This window comes from Athene noctua, chromosome 3 (assembly GCF_965140245.1).
Source record: "Athene noctua chromosome 3, bAthNoc1.hap1.1, whole genome shotgun sequence".
In the NCBI taxonomy this organism is placed as follows: Eukaryota; Metazoa; Chordata; class Aves; order Strigiformes; family Strigidae; genus Athene; species Athene noctua.
In genome coordinates this window covers 29,591,275-29,607,612 of record NC_134039.1, presented here as the reverse complement: position 1 = coordinate 29,607,612, position 16,338 = coordinate 29,591,275, and the positions used below count along the sequence as shown (strand labels likewise).

Genomic DNA, 16,338 nt, shown 5'->3' with positions numbered 1-16,338 from the left:
CTCACCATAGAGCGCCGGAAGTCGGCAGTACAGAGCGCCGCCCCCGCTCCCCGCGCGCCCCCTGCCGAAGTGCGCCCCCAATCCACGATAGAGTTCACCGCGCAGGGGAAAGAAAGGCGCAAGCACGGGGAAAGAAGCAGAAGGCCTCCAGGAAAAGGACATCGAGAGTAGGAGAGAGCAAGGCAGGTCAGGCGGCCGGAACCAGGTGCCTCACGGAAACCAGCCTACCCGGCCCTTCCCGGAAGAGCCCTCGCACTGGCAGGTGCGGCCACTTCCGATTCAGAGGCCGAGCACTTCCGCCTGGCGGGGAGCTGGATGTCCTTTAAAAGGACACGGGTCCGCCGGCTCCGACGCATGCGCGGTGCGGGCCCGCCCGGCCCGCAGGGGGTCGGCGGTCGGGGCTCTGCGCTTTGGTGGCTGTGTGGACGGCGTCTACGGGGGGGTGTGTGTGTGTGGTGCTTTAGGAGATACTACAAATACTAGTGAGAGAACTCCCGTGTTCTGGGCTGAGTCATCTTTAAATAGCTGCCAGTCCTCTCCTGGCAGGGCTTAGCCTGGCCTTCTCTGGCCTGGCAGAGCAGCCGGTGGGGGGGCGGTTGGTAAAGCCCTGGAAATAACTAAGGGCTCCAGGAACATAAACTCCATTTGTCCTCTTTCTCCTTGCAGCTCTGATAATTCAGGCCAGCACTGTGTCACTTAGTACTACTTGTTTCTCTGTGCTCCAGTGGTCTTGGAAGGAACGGTGTGCCCGTGTTCCTGCGGTGATTTAAATTCTTTTGAAATAATGCCGGTGAAAGGTGCCAACTCAATGACCTTTGGGAGTGCAGGCCTCCACCTGTTTGGAGAGTCCCTGGAGCACCTCTTCAGCACTGGTGTTCAAAGCTGCCCGCTGGAGCCTCTTTATGATAAGAGTATGATACAGCCTATTCAGCCTTAAAGCGCCTAATCTTTGAGACATATCTGAGTCAGAGTGGTCCTGTGTCGGGTTACTCATTTACAGTGCTAATTCCGCAGATGGCAGGCAAGGGAACTGCCCTGATGTCACACCTAATGTCTTTTCCTTATGGGTAGCCATTGTTTTGGTGGGGATTTTTTGGGACATTATAAAGTACTTTTTGGCACTTAAATGTAGTGGTTTTTTTAACTGTTACTGCCTTGCATCACAAAGCCTTTTTTTAAAATACCTTTCATAGTAAATTGCCACATCCTTTCCTCTGCTTGTGTTCAGGCAGGTTTTACAGAGGTTATTTTAATCTTATGAGTCAGCCTTGCCTGTCATTACTACCTCTCTGATTTTTCTGAGAATCCTTAAGTCATTTTTAGGAGACTGAGGCCTAGATATTGCTCTTCTAGGTCATGTACAATCTGCATAGAAAGCATGCATCTCTTCTATCCAACCCACAAAGCAATGCCTCTGAAGGAGTGGTTTTGCAGTCTGGTATTTCACAGCCCCCTTTTCCTCAGGTTTCAATCTGTCTGAGTCTCAAGATTGTTTATTTTCCTCTCTTTGGCAACACCCAGTGGTTAGCATGTCTAGGATGAAGGGAAGGCTGCACCTCTTTTCAGCTGGTTGCAAATAATGGCGAGTGAACTCATGCATAACGGCCATGTCAGCAGTGGCCTTTCAAACCTTGCTTTTGTTTCTCGTAGATTTAGGAGTCTCCCTTTCTGTTACATCTGCTTTCCATATAACAAGGACCATAAGGGCAACAAAGAAAGCTATCTGAGTCTGAATTTTGCTCCCTGTGACATTGGCTAGATGATGTGTGAGGAAAAAACCTTTCTCCTCTTCCTCGATTTATTTTTAACGACAGCTGGAATCCCAAACTAGGTTTGGATGCAGTGAGACACTCTGTGTTGTAATTAACACTGCTCCAGAATGAAAGTACTGGAACTATAATTAGCTCGTAGCCAGTTGCAGAGGCAGGTGATTACGTGCAAGCTGGAGGCCTGGGTAGTTTGCATCCTGGTGAAAGGAAAGCTTGTGCTGGCATAGGGGTGCGGGGTCTCAGGTTTGGCAGGCCCTGATGCAGGCTGTCCCGCAGAGGGCAGCAGCAGGCAGGAGAGCTCCTGCCCGATCAACCTGGGTTTAGCAAATAGCTTTTACTGCCTGTACAGTCGAGGTGAATCGCAAAACAAGCAAAGACACCCTCAGTCGGGAAGGGAAGGTGGCCTTGCAGGAGTGGCCAGGTCGCTTGGGAAAGGGGTTTGCCACCCACCAAGTCGTCTTCAGCCAGCCACCCTGTCAGCCTTGCTCTGTCCCAGTGTTTGTTTGGTTTCTCTGCCTTGTGTGTTTATGCAAAAGCTGTGATGTTTTTCAGATGGGCTTGTGTGCAGCAGCAAGAGCTTTTGTGGGCTTCCTGCTGGGTCATCGGCTCTGGCCCATGATGTGAGGTTCCCTTTCCCCTGTCACATTCTTTTTTCCTTGGCAAGGCATTCTGCTGGAGACCTTTCACTTTCCTGAAGCTTGGTACGGTGGTCTTCTGTTCCCTTTTCTTGTTTTCCTGCTCTGGCTGACAGCAGCAGCCAGTTCCTGGGGTTTTGGGCTCAGTTTTACCTCTACTACTTTCTCTTGGAACAGGGCTGGCAGCACCTCTCCTGACATCACTTCGGACCACGCATCTCTTACGCAATCCTCTGGATTTGCAGCCCTGCTATTCCTGACCTTGGCAAATCTTTCTTTCGCAATACTTTTAAGCACCTTTCCCAGTGGAGGGTTGCAATTAGAGAGGCAAGTATAGAGTTGCATACTTCTCTAGAGGGAGAGCAGGTTTGAGCTCCTTTAATCTAATAGGAAATGTCTCCTTCCTGTTCATATGCAGCACTTTCTTGTGGTATGCAGTCATTCACCAGGATTGCTCCCTTCCATTTCTTTCAGCATTTCCCTTTTCGATGTAGGAAGACCTGTTCCCAGTGATCAAAGACATCCTTCTACAACTTCAGGAACAGAATGAGGAAACAGGATGCTGGATAAGGGATCAGAAAACCTGCTGGCTAGATCTCTGCAATTAAGCATGTCTCGGAGCAAGACTCAAGGAAAGGCACAGCTATGCTTGCTGCCTCAGTTTCTCCAGTCGTTAGTATGGGGATAATTGCACTTGCTTCCTTTGGGGAATTACCTTGACCCCTGTATACTAAATTTCCTTTCCAAGTTGGTTCTGTCAGAGCAACTGGCTCAGCGGGACAAGCAACCGAGAGAAGCAAATACCAGAATTAAAGGTGAGCTGTGCAGCTTTCCACTTCCTTGTGTTCGAGCCCTCCTTCCAGACTGGGCAAGTCAAGTGGTGTCTTGATCCTTCAACTGAGTGGGCAGCAGTGCCCTCCTGGCCAGTGCAGGGAGTGGCAGTGCCTCATTACCCCCTGGGGAAGGCTCACCTGGATTTGCTGTGGCCAATAGTGTCTTCCCAAGAGAGTCCAGGACAGTCAGGGGATGCTCTGAGAACATGGGAATGCTCTTGCTGCTGAGGAACCAGTAGCAGCAGCAGGCAAAGATGAAAGAAGACTGACAGGATAGAAGTCATAGTCATGGCTTGGGGGCTGATAGGTTATGTATCTGGGTAAGACAAAAACAGAACAGGGAGAGGACAACCTGCCAGTTTAGAGAGAAAACTGCTTGTATTTATGGGGCTGAAGTGCCTTGAAGGCCCCCAGCCCGCAAGAGGGAGCCTTGATGAAGTCATTCACTGCATTGCTGATGAGATCAGCTCCAGGCAAGAACAGATCTGCTACCGATACAGTGCACTTGGGATTCAGGTGTTGAGAGGCACTTGAAAAGGTGATGAGGTTCACCCATTCTTGCTCTAGCCCTGACTTGCTATGTTATTGCTAGCAGATGGAAGAGATGTCATTAGAAAGCACAAGTATTGGGAAAAAGTGGTTTAAGAGCCTGGATTTTGCTGAGGTACAGTTTGGCTCTAAAGAACAGCAGGAGGGAGAAGGAGAAGGAGAAAAATCCTATTGCAAAGGCATTTTTCACAGGCATCCAAACGTGATCTGAGCAGAGATTAGTGACATGAAGCTAGGCATCCTGGAACAGATCAGGGAGCCCAGCTGCAGCAAATCCCCAGGCCAGGATGATGAATACATCCCTGCATTGCAGTGACAACGAAGTGTGACTTAGCGAAGCGTTTGCCGGGGATGTTTAGTGTAGCAGCTGCCCTGGGGAGCTCAGAGACGCAGCCATGTGCAGCCTCTCTTTTACAAAGCAGCACAGGGGAGAGGCATTCCCGCTGTAGGGTGACCCTCTGCCAAATGCACGTGTGCTCAGCTGTGCAGCTAGCCCAGGTTTGGCAGCTGGTGAGCCTGAATAGATGGTTTTTGGCTTGAGCTTGAAAATCCCTTATTGCCAGTGATCCTGCTTTGGCTGCAGCTGCCTCAGGTTCCCTAGGAAACTTCAGTGCTGGCTTAAGTCCAGACTGTGAAATGTCAGGAGGAGGCAGTCCAGCAGCTCTCTCACTCCAGCCTGGCTGCTTGGCCTCTGCTGCTTGGCACCACGGCCAGCTTCAGCCCCACTTCTGGGAGGTGAAAAGGAGCAGCAGGAAGGAGTGAAAGTGCCAGGGCATGGTGGATGTAGGGTTAGGAATAAAAAGAAAACCATGACCCAGGAGGAGGGAGATGCAGAATCTGCATACGCAGATATCCTGAGGGTAGACTGGGCCTTCTGAAGGCTCCCTTCTGGTCCCTCTGGCTTCATGTGTCTTAGCAAACACAACAAGAGCAGGGTCAGGCCTAAGCACTGCCTTGGGATGATGGCTCATGTGATTGTTAGCACCCTCCCTGGCATGGTTTTGGGCTGTGCCAGCTAGCAGTGACGCAGTGCCCAGGAGGCACAGCTGGGGACAAGATGGGCTGGGGACTGTTCCCAACAGGACTTCGGTGTTGCCAAGCATTTAACCCCATGGATGGGAGCTGTGCTGTGCTCCTTGCTTAGGCTTTTGAAGTGCAGTCCCCTGCAGTCTGCATATTTGTCCCCTCATTTTCCACTTTTTCCCTCTCTGAAGATGGGAAATGTCACACCACAACACGTTGTAGGTGAGTGTGTGGGGTAGGAGGGTGTGCGCACCAGGCTGAAATTGGGAAACGCTCTGTCTGCTGATCACAGCTGAACACAGGGTTGTGACTCAGTGTCCTACACCCTGTGCTAGTGATCACTGGCCACATTTGACCTCCTAACTTGTGGGGTGGGAGAGACGCCGCTATTAGGAAATGTTGCCCAAATGCATGAGGTCATGGGGTATGGGGGCCAGCTCCTGGATGCAGGGAATCAGACAGGCCTGGGTACACAGACTTGTTGAATTTACCCCTCGGGCTCTCCTGCCTTGGGCAGGCAGAACAAGGAGCCCATCATGTTGCCCATGGAGCACATGATTCTGCAAGGGCTTCCCACGCATGCACACCTCTGTCCTGTTTCGCCTGCCACCCCAAACTACATCAGGCTTGGGAACTCACTCGGGGAGCCAAACAGGGACAGAGCTCGTGTATCTCCCATTTGATGTGCTGCTCATGGATGAATTCCCCAACCAGAAGAAGGATCAGGTGCACACCTATGGGTGTGTCCCAACAGCCTCTGTCTTGTTCCTGTCTGGAGGGGCTGTGTTCAGGCAGCACACTGCTGCTCCTCTCAACCCAGCGGGCATTTCAAAGGCAGTGTCCATGGTCTCCCTCTCACCGCAACCATGTTGCACCTTTGCCATCCTCAATCGGCAGCCCAAGTCCTCCTCTGTGCAGGAGGAGGAGATGCTCCCAGCAGAGGCTGCTACTCTTTCTACCTCCCTCCTCACACAAAGTAGCTTTGCAACTTGAGTAGCTTGCCTCCCCTTAGCGGTGCTCTGGTTGAATTTCAGGAAGAGGATGCGTGCTGGGAGTCGATGCAGTTAAAATCAATAGTGTCATCACATGGCTTAGGAGTGGGCTATGAGACCTCTTCCCTCCAGCCATCCTCTAGCTGCTGTGCTGCTCCTGCAGCCTGCCAGCAGTGTGCTGGTGTCCAGAGTAGACACTAGGCACTCTTCAGCTCATCCTGATCTGGGTACCTGGGGAGCTGTGTCTCTGCTGGACCTGTGCAGGAAAGATTCCCACCCCTTGCCTAATAAGACTGAATGTGTAATAGAGATGTTCCTCAGGGATGGTGTTGTAAGGAGTGCTACATGTGTGTGCAGTACCAGAGAGCAGGTCTTCACTAGCTTTTCACTGCTGTTGTGCAGCAGACATTGATGCATGTCTCATCTCGACAGAAGAGATAAGCTATCTGTGTGCAGATGGGAACTTGCCTGGCAGTTGAAGCCACTGGTCCTCCTTGCACTGTTCTTATCAGAATTCCTGGCTTGGCAAGTCTGTTTGTTTCATGGTGGATAGCAAAGTGTTTGGGGCTATTTAGCCTGGGATATGATAAGATTTGTCTGGTATGAGTTGTGTTCAAAGCATTTAGTTTGTAATACCCCTCTCGGGAGCAAGTGTTCTCCATCCAGGAATCTGACTGCAATTAAAGTCAGGTGTCTGCTTTGCTACTGGGCAGCTCTCAGCAGGAGCAGTGCTAAGAAGCCTGGGGTCAGCCAGAGAGACACAGCCAGGTTCTGGCCTGGCTGTGTTGCCAGTGGTGGGAAAAGTAAGGACAGCAGGAAGAGACACAGACTGGAGAGAAGGGAAAGAGAGCCAGAGGCAACAGCCTAGCATCCCTGCTGGGAATGCAAAATAAACATCCACTGTGGTCAAGTGAGCGTTTATGTACTACTGGCTACATGGAATGGGTCAGAAACAGGAACAGAGGCTCACAGGAGCTGTACAGAGGAGGGACAGGATGAACTTACGGGACTGGTCATCAAAACAGGGTGTCCTCAGATGCACAGGGTGTCCCTTAGTGCCCAGTATAGTGCTGGAAAAGGAGACGAGGGGTCCCAGCTGCTGCCCTGGTCCCTGTGGTACCGTGTGGACAGTGCCATGACCCAGCAGGCTCAGGTGCTGGCTTCAAAAGCTTCTTCACCTAGTGGCAACTCTAAGCAAGGCTGTGGCTGTAGCTCGGCACCGGAAAGCAGGGAAAAGGTAATTTAGCACTCTTTGTGTAAGTGAGAGTTGGGACCTCCTGCACTTTGGTTGTCTTTGGCACTCTTTCAGCAGGTCAGGCTCCATCCACTCTTTTCTCTGTGACTTGCTCTGGAAGGGGGAAGGAGAGGAACAGGGAGAGTTGTCTGGGTGGCCCTCGTCTTTTCTTAGGTCTCTTTCAGATGCCTGCAGTTCCCTCTTTAGATGCCCATTTCCTGCACTGAGTCAGTCATTTTGGGATTTGGATTCCCCTTTTTTTTTGGCAGCTTTTCTTTCCCATTTCCATCTGGTTTGGTTTTTACCATTTCATTTTGCAGGGCCATCAAAGGGAGTTTTTTGTTCAAGCTGATTTTGGAACAACAGATAGTTTTGACTTGACAACCCCTTCCTCTGCAGACCTCAACCATGGCCTTAGAGCCAGGGAGAGTTGCCCCTTCAGACCCTCTCAAAGCTGATGGGTCTTAAAGTGGCCTGCTGCTTCGCGGCAGGGATGAGGAACACTTGACTTTAGTGATGCAAACATGGGAGAACAGACTTTTTTTTTTCCTTCCCTTCTTTCCAGCCCATGAGCTGCTAATTCTTGTGGCTTTTCAAAACTTGCTATTTCTCTCTTAGCATTTCTTTCTCTCTCTTTTTTTTTTTTTTTTTTTTTTCTTCCAGTGGATGAGCCACCCTTGGCATCACGCCTCATGTGTGTGACTCAGATGGATTCTGCTTGTCTGAAGAATTCCTGCAAGTCTTCAGAGTTGTCCAACCCGCCTGGGCTTGCACTCAAAGTGAGTCACACAGTGCCAGCAGCCTTGTTCTCCCTGTGTAGGATGGACTGCTGTGTGTGGGGATGGGGCAGTCACTCTCACTGCATACCCTTGCTGTCCTGTGGGGTTGAATCCAGGATGGCTGCTCAGAGCTCAATGGAGGGAGGTCCCCATGGACCTTTTGTGTATGGTGCAACACTATGTTTCTTTTTGCTTATGTGAGTTCCAGCCAGCTGGCCTCACACTTTCTTTGCTGTGGGGAAATGGTCCCCTTGAAGTCAGGGGAGTTGGGCTTGGGGCATCTCGGAAGTCCCCTGGCTTCCACTGTGGGAAGGCATCCATTCATTTTGCATGCCTCGGGTTTTTGGACTTAATTGTCCCAAAGGCTGATATTTTTCAGAGTCACTGAATGCTCAGTACCTCCTACTGATAGTAGTTGCTGTGGTGAGAGATCAGCATCTCTGATACTTGAGCTTCATTTAGCCAAGAGAGCCCAGCTTCCTTTTAGCTTCTAGGACAGGTGTGCCAAGCTGATTTTTTTTTTTTTTTTTTTTAAAAAAACCCAAACTTGTCCATGGGAGGTTTAAGATGGGAATCTAAAGAAGAGGAGGGTTTTTTGGGTGTGAACTTGGGTATCTGTGCCTCAATTTCCCCATGTGCAAGATGAAGGGGCTGCCATATTCCTTACTCAATGGTAAGATAAAACTGTTGGAGATCTTAACAAGGTGGAAGTGGAGCATAAGACCTCATGAAGCTGATCCTTTATGGAGAGATCTCTGGAAGATCCTTTTCCCCTTAAGCTTATAATATCTCATCCAGCAAATCTGGATAAAGCTGGGAGATCCCAAAAGTCCAGGAGAGGGGGAAGCCGTGAGCCTTCTATATATCTTCTCTTTGCCAGTAGGGAAGCTTTCAACAAAAGTTCATTTTTAATCTCCAGATGTGTTTTTGAAAGCCTTTTCCACAACACACATTGCTGGCATGCCCCCATGAGGGAAAGAATTAGAGCTGAAGGCTGGAAACAGAACTATCTGGCATGTAATCAGTCCTCTGACCACCCTTCTCCACTCTCTGCTGGTTCTGTTCATTTTCCTGCCCCTCAGGCAAGCTGAGGACCCACGAGACGTGATCATCTGGCTGCTTATTTTAGTGAAATGACCCTGATGTCTTATAAGCCAGCTCCCATGCATGTGAACTACCTTCCTCCCCTCTCTGTGCATAACTTGTAGCACACAGAAGTGTTGCCACAGACTTCAGAGCTGCCCGAGTCAGATGTCCCCTGCAGACGTATAAGGACATAACTTGGCCCTGGGGATGGAAACCATCCATCAGAGCACATTTGAGCTCACTGTGGAGATGGGAGATGCCAGTCACTGTGGCACCACGACCTTTCTGACAGGGTAAGGAGAGAGAGATGGAGGCTCTGAGGCTACCCCCTCCCTTGTGCTCTTGATCTGCTTCACTGCTTGGTGCAGGTTCCCTCCACTGTTGCCCCTAGTCCTGAAGAAAGGTGTTTTTTTCCCACATTTCAGCTCTTCAGCTAGCTTTGATCTTCCTCCTCCTTATTCCTCGCATCCTAAGAAAGAGAAATTGCACCATACAGATGAAGGGTGGTGATGCTGGTGAACAGCCTATTGGAGGCTGATAGCCCTCTAATCCCTTGTCCCCAGGTTCAGAGCATGGATGCTACTTCCATACTTACCACAGGGGCTCCAGGTGATGCACTGTCAGGGAGCTGGGCCATGAGGGGTGGCAGGAGATTTACCTCCAGTGCTTTGTTCCTTTGCCATTTTAGTTGATCCAAATGCAGAGACTTCAATGACTTTCCTCGAGGAGCCATCCTGCTCTGGTTAACCTCTTAGGCAGGAGGTTAGTGCTCATGGGCACCAGTTTCCTTGTGCTCATCATTGCCTTGGCTTCTCTTGCATCTCCTGGACAACCCTCTCTTGTACATGCCCTCCAGATCCACAGACCTGCTTATCCAGTCTCCTGCTTACCTCTGTGTTTGACTGAGGTAAGTACTTCTTGTTCTCTCTGTCCTCACCCATTAGGAAGCTGGCTGGTTTTCAACGCTTAGGGATTAGTTGGGTGAAGGTTGCAGCACTGTCTGCTGAGAGGCAAACCAACACCCATTGACTAAAGGGGAAACCAATCCCACCAAACCTATGGGAATTTCTGTGACTGGTAGGTGGAGGACTGAGCAGCTCCATCAGGCCTCTGAAAGTCCAGAGTTCAACTTCTTGAAATCCACCCCTCTAAGGCAGGGAGCATTCCCTGCCTAGGCTTCCTGAAAGGGGGAAACTGAGGCAGAAACGTGGCTTGATCTCAAATGCTGGGAGGAACCACAACCAGGGCCCAGATGAGGTCAGAGAACACAGTTTAAATCAGGTCACCACTTGATATTTATTGTGTGGAGTTTTTCTTTTTTCTTTATTCCTGCACTGAAATCCTTCCCGAGAGGCTATTCAAGGAAATAAATAGCCAGTGGAAAGGGACAATAGCTTGCTGTGGAGTACAAATTATATGAAGCAGTAGGAAATAATAGCAGTGAGCAGCTGCCACTCTAAGAAAGAATGCATGGTCGGTCTCTCCATCTCCCTTAGCTTCAAGCAGACACCAATGCCCAGTCCATGGCACAGACTCCCTGGTGCCTTGAGTGCAAAATGGGACACAGGCACCTTTCCCCCTCTGTAGCATCCTCCTCCTGTGCTGCTTCTCTGGTGTCTAGTGTTGAGCTGAAACCACAGCCTTTTGTGAGGGTGCTAAGGGGATCTCACTTCCTTTTGCAGAGCTTTGTTTGGTGAGGGGGTAGCGGCACAGGCATTCATACACCTGGTGTGGCTGCCTCACCTTTCCCTCTTTCCCTCTTCCCTTCTGGGCTGAGCATCATGTCTGGTGATGACCCATGAGAGAGGTTGTGTTGGCTGCCCTCTCCTCCAAGCACCTTGGAGCCCTTCCTCAGGGCAAGGATGGTGGGCACCATTTTTGTGTGCTGTTGCGGATTTTGAAGGCTGCCCACCACCACAAAAGGCCCTGAGAAACCTCTCACAGCTGGGGTGGTTGGGTTACCTTGGCTGGGAAGTGGGGAAGCCTGTGGTTTTCCTCAGGGCTTCATACCTAGCTGGCTTATCTCCTGCTCGAGTAAGAAAACAAAATACTGCTGCCAGCAATGATGCTGCTGAGGATCTTGGCAGCATGCTGGGGAAGGTGGCATTCAGTCTGTTCTCAACAGCTGTGCGGGAGCCCTGTGGTAGAGGTGGTAGCTCTAGGCTATGGTACATGAGGTGCTGCTGTCTGCATCCACCCTAAGGGTCCTTAGATCTCATGGGTGCTCCTGGTGGCCTGAGATCTCCCCAGGACTAGCAGAAAGGGTGGGAAGGAGTGTTAACCCCAAACCCTACCTTATGGGACCTCCGCAAATGGAGCTGCCACATTTCATGGGGTGAAAGCACTCTGCAGAGGACCTGCCCTGCTGCCCTTCTGGCTGAAAGCCAGCGTGGTTGTATTGGTCTCTTCCCTCCTTAAAATATGATTTTTTTGGTTTTCTCCATGCAAAATTGCAGGCCTGCTTGCTCCCTGTTGGAAGCTTGCCTTGCCCTCAGGTTGGTCATGGCCTCCGCCCTCGCCCCAGTGACTGCTTGTTGGGTCTCTGCTGTTCCAAGGCACCCTCTGGGAATTCAGCAAAGCCTCTTCTGGTGCCAGTGGTGTGAACATGGGCATCCCATACCAGTACAGGCCCATTGCCCTCTGGCCAGGATAAGCATCTATACGGGGCCCTGGAGAGACGCTCCCAGTCAGGTACCCTATTATAGAATCATCTCTCTGGGGGTGAAGGGTTCCTGGATCCCTTGCACTGGGGGCTGCCAGCTTCCACAACCATTGCTTATATTTTCCTCACAGCACAGACCCTCCACCTCCTTCACAGATGCCTTTTAGATGGATTTCCTCTTTCTTTGGGATTTACTTTCCCGTCATATCACTGTTTCCCCATGCTTTCTGCTTTGCAGTGTCTGCAGGGAAGTATCATCCTGTCCCCTTCAGCCTTCTTTCATCATCCCAGTTGCCACCTCCAATTGCACTGGAGAATTTTGGCTCTTCTGGGGTCCCTAAAGTCTCAGCCCCTTCCTATGCGGGGTGCACATACCCCTGCATGAGAGGCCATCTGCACAGGACTGGTGTGTGACCATGCAGAGGCTCAGCTCTGCAGATGAAGGAAGTCACCAGCACTGGCAGAGTTGCTGTCTGGTTTCCCACTATTGTTCCCAGTGGCAAATAAAAGGGGGTGAACGCCCCTGCTGAGCATTGTAGGGGGGGGAGGGGAGGAGATAATGTTACTTGATAAAATCTCACAGCCCCTCTCTGAGCAGCTTGTGCCTCTTTCCTACCCGTCTCCCTCCCTGCATACTCTCACATCTGTGGTAATTGTGGCTCTGCACATAACTCTCTATGCAGGTAGTTTTTCCCATTCCTCAGATGCATGTTGCTCTCCCTCCTGGGCAGCCTCACGCTCTGCCAGTGGGATCAGTGGATAAATCCCAGTGAGAGTGATGCTTCTGTCTGCTCTATGTGGGAAGTGGGGGGAAGGCTCCTCTACGTTGCTGGCCTGGGACATGATTCTTGTCTCTGCTGTAACATTCCTGTGTCACCCTGGCCAGCCACATAGGACAAGATTTTTCTGACTGAGTTTAGGATCTGTCTTGGGAGGTTATTTCTTGAGTTCTAGAAGGGTTGTTCCTCTCGGCTGGCTTCAAGTGAGTTCAGCTAACTCATCTTGATGGTGGCGATGCAAACTGTCTTTGTACTGCCCTTGTCCCTGCAAACGGACAATGTGAGTTGCTGGAAAGGACTATCTTTCTTTCAAGCCAGTGGGATGCTCCGATATTTTGAGAGGGGGGTTCTGGGCTCTGTGTTCTCCCTGGGATGACTGCTGGGGAGCAGGGTGACATGAAGGTGTGTGCAGGTGGGACACAGCAGTGTGATGGGAAACACACCTAATGCCAGAAACTGCAGTCCCACCTCCTGCTGGCTCCATGCTCAGCCCAGGGACGTTTCACCAACAGCTTCAGTGACTTCAAGAGCAAACAAATTCCTGAAGCCTGCTGGGCTTTATCACCCTCTGCTAATAGGAAACACCTCCAGGGAAGGAGTGCTTATCAGCACTTACCTCTGCTTGCTTTAGGAGGTTTTGGGGAAGGGCAGAAGCTGTCTTCCAGCTGGCTGTCCAGCAGCAGAATGACTGCACTCAGCTACTCCCTGCAGGGCTCGGGAGGGGGGCTGAGGGATTGCTGGTCTCCTGAGCCTTGGCCTCCTCCCTCATGCTTTCTCACTGACTTCTGGTGTCACCAGAAACACCACCGATTTGTTCAACCAAATGAACACAATGTCACTGTCTGCTGACTCGTAGCTCTTATCTGGGAAGAAGACAGGAGGGGTGATGCTCCCCTGTGAGGACAACATTCCTATGTCTCAGGGTTAGGGAGAGTAGTGCTACTGAACCTGATGTGCATGGCTACTCAAACTAAAAGGCTTGGGTCTCGATGGAACTTGGATGGGAGGTTGCGGAGACCTCCCACCTATTGCTACTGCAATCCAGGCAGTTGGCCCCAAATCTAGAGCCATAAGAAGGGAAGGAGCTGGGATGCCGCTAATGCTACTCCTGCAAATGACTGTTCATAGCTCATGCCATCTAGAGGGGATGTGTTGGCTGTCCTCTCCTCTGAGCCCCTTGTAGCCCTTCCTCAGAGCACTGTGGGGAGGGATGGTGGGGACCATTTTGTTGTGGATTTTTGGGTCTGCCCCCTGCCACAAAAGGGAGAAGCTGGAATGCTTCTTTTGGTACAACTTTTACATGCAGAAAATAAGTGAACGTGGTGGTCACACCTCCATGGCCATCTGGGTAGATGCTTATCCTATGTGGTGTCTGGAGTAGCACCCTTAAGGGCTGTGTGTAGTGGTCTCTCCACTGGGAGCCCACCGAGGAGGCTGGGAATTGGTTAAATCTCCTCTAATGAGAGGAAGTGTACATAGGGAAGCTATTTCTTTAGATCAAAGTCCCCTGGTTTAATAGCAGTTGGTGGAGCCTTGCAGAGGCGGGGGTGCTGTTAATGTGTAAGCCACAAGGAAGTCTAGGGATGTAAGGTCCTCTGTGTGAAGCGTTTCTGAGCTAAACTGCTGGTGGCTCCCTGCCTGGTTACTCTACCCTCCAAGGAAGATGGCTGTAAGGGCTGCTGCTGCTCCTGTCTTCTGTCACCCAGGTCCCCAGCTCAGCAAGGCTGAGAGAGGAACCAGCAAGCCACAGCCACCTCCATTCTCACTGCTTGCATCGCTTGGGCTGCAGGCGATGCTGCCCACCAAACCCTGGGTTGTGCCCCTCTGCTTTAACCCTCTTTGTACCTCTGCTGTCATGCTCTCCTTGTCTTCTGCTGAGAGCAAGCCTGTTTTCATCTCTCTTTCTGATGTTTTTCCTTGCTTACTGGCTTCACTCAGCATGCTCTTCTCTCACTGCATGAGAAGCAAGACCTCCAACACGGAGGGGTTTTGGCCATGAGGGGAAACCTGGCTGGGGCACCTTCTCCAAGCAGCACTGTCTCATTTGCAGTGGCAGGGGAGGAATGGCTGAAGGAGCCCCACAGAGTATTTTTCTCTCTGCCTTAGGAAAAATTTGAAATCTTCAACCTGGATATGAAGACTGGGGATACCCTGAAGGTCAAGGGCAAGATATCTGATGATGCTGACAGGTAAGTACAAAGAAACCACTTCAACTTGCCAGGAATGAAGTGGTCTGCAGAAGGAGGTGGCTTTCCAAGGTCTTCAGGTACAAAAAACATGAGCATAGATCAGTGTTAGGGGAGCCCCTACACCACCACCATGCAAACTCTCCTGGTGCCTGAGCAGAATGAGGAAACAGGAGGCATTAAGCACCTGCAACACTGATGGAGAAATTGGGTGCAGAGATGTGTGTTGGATCTCAGTTCTTCCAAGACCCTGCCCTGCCCACGCAGCTGACCTTTCTCCTCTTCACCCACAGCTTCAGCATCAATCTCGGCTGCAGCTCCTCGGATCTGGCACTTCACTTCAATCCCCGCTTCAGTGAGTCTGTCATTGTCTGCAACTCCAGGTGCTCCAAGGCCTGGCAGACAGAGCATCGTGATAACCACCTCTGTTTCTCCAAGGGCTCCACTATCAAGGTGAGGGGTCTGTGCTGGCATGGTCTTGTGGGGGGTGTGTGTGGTGTGGGGATTCCTGTACCCTAGTGCTCCCAGTCCCATCCAATGCCTCCTGCTTCCTCCCAACAGCCCCTTGTCCTCTGTGGTTTTGGTCCTGATTGCCAGGACTGATCCACCACTCCTTCAGAACCCCAATGCTTCCTCTGGGAACTTTCAATGAGCTCTGTCTGTCCCAGACTTTGTAAGTGCTTCCTGACCCTCATACCTGCCCAGCAAGTGAGTATACTGGGGCATGTATGAAGGTAAAGGGGATCTCCAGGAAGCAGGATCTTGCTGCTCTTTACCTTATTTCTCTCCCTAGTTCCTTCCTGTGCAAGCATAAGCTTTAAGACAACCCAGAGTTTGGAGCAATGTCCAAAAACCTCTCCCTCAGTTCTTCTGTCCTCACTACTCCTGGATCCATGCTGCCAATCTGTCCTCCCTTTCCTCCTGCTGTGGATCCTATCCTACTTTCTGTCTCACCCCACCTGATGTCCCAAGCCATTAACAGGGCTTCATTTAAGACCAGTCCTTTTCCTACTGTGGTGGAGAGGAAGCTTGTTTCCTTAGTCATGGCTGGCTTTTGGGGAAGGGTGATGATATGACAGCTTTGGGGAACAATCCCTTTAATTTGCAATGATCAGTGATGTGTTCTTGTCCTGTCTGCTTGTGTGTGTTTATCAGTGAAGGTTCTTTTTCCTGGTCACGGGCAGCTGCTGAGGGCATTGAGGTGACAGGTTTGTTTTGCCCTGTTCAGAGCAGATCTAAGCCGTGTGGTGTATAAAGACACACTTTAACTGCTCTGAGTTTACAGTCTGAGTAGCTGAAGCAGCCCCAGGAGAGATCCTGTCCTCAGGTCTATCTAGCTGCTATCTAGCAGCTTAGACCCTTGATGTCAACTGCTTATTTCCTGCATCACCCTCAGCTCATCCCCCAGCATCTTGCTTAAGGCTGTAGGGACCAGGTCCAGCCTTCATGTGTGACAGGCCTTCTGCTTGGATGCTCACCTCCTAGTCTCCTTGTCCCCAGTTCCTGCCCTTCCTCTCCTCTTTTCTTCCAGGTCATCATTGAAATGCTGGCAGACAAATTCCAAGTGAAACTACCAGATGGGCATGAAGTGGAGTTCCCCAACCGACACTGCTACAACAAGATCAGCTACATGAGCATCAAGGGAGGCTTCAGGGTCACCTCCTTCAAGCTGGACTGATGGGCACTGCTTTCTAGCTTGAATAAAAATCCAAGCAGTGGGAGACTGCTTGCTCCAGCTGCTATGGCTTCTGTGAGATCTTTGCCTCTGTAGCTCTGTGAGAGACAGCAACAAAGCTCAAGGGTTTTTTCCT

General features: G+C 50.9%; 1 protein-coding gene across 5 annotated transcripts; it reads left to right on the top strand.

Annotated features, from left to right (window-relative positions):
- Positions 1-143: 143 nt before the first annotated feature.
- On the top strand, positions 144-16,220 carry LGALS2 (galectin 2). 5 transcript variants are annotated; one of them, XM_074902451.1, is made up of 7 exons: positions 144-262; positions 7,699-7,814; positions 9,589-9,807; positions 11,357-11,591; positions 14,448-14,530; positions 14,821-14,980; positions 16,059-16,220. In XM_074902451.1, the coding sequence occupies exons 4-7, from the start codon at positions 11,403-11,405 to the stop codon at positions 16,203-16,205; spliced, it is 579 nt and encodes a 192-aa protein (XP_074758552.1). In that variant the 5' UTR covers positions 144-262; positions 7,699-7,814; positions 9,589-9,807; positions 11,357-11,402; the 3' UTR covers positions 16,206-16,220. The 5 variants fall into 5 exon arrangements, with proteins under 5 accessions (XP_074758552.1, XP_074758554.1, XP_074758555.1 ...); XM_074902453.1 differs by lacking the exons at positions 9,589-9,807; positions 11,357-11,591; XM_074902454.1 differs by lacking the exons at positions 144-262; positions 9,589-9,807; positions 11,357-11,591 and adding an exon at positions 3,184-3,219.
- Positions 16,221-16,338: the final 118 nt, after the last annotated feature.

Excerpts from the sequence above, each read along its gene's own strand:
- LGALS2 (XM_074902450.1), top strand. The coding sequence starts at position 11,322 with ATGATTTTTTTGGTTTTCTCCATGCAAAATTGCAGGCCTGCTTGCTCC. Across the intron at positions 14,531-14,820 it reads ATATCTGATGATGCTGACAG|CTTCAGCATCAATCTCGGCT; the intron begins GTAAGTACAAAG and ends CTTCACCCACAG. Across the intron at positions 14,981-16,058 it reads CCAAGGGCTCCACTATCAAG|GTCATCATTGAAATGCTGGC; the intron begins GTGAGGGGTCTG and ends CTTTTCTTCCAG.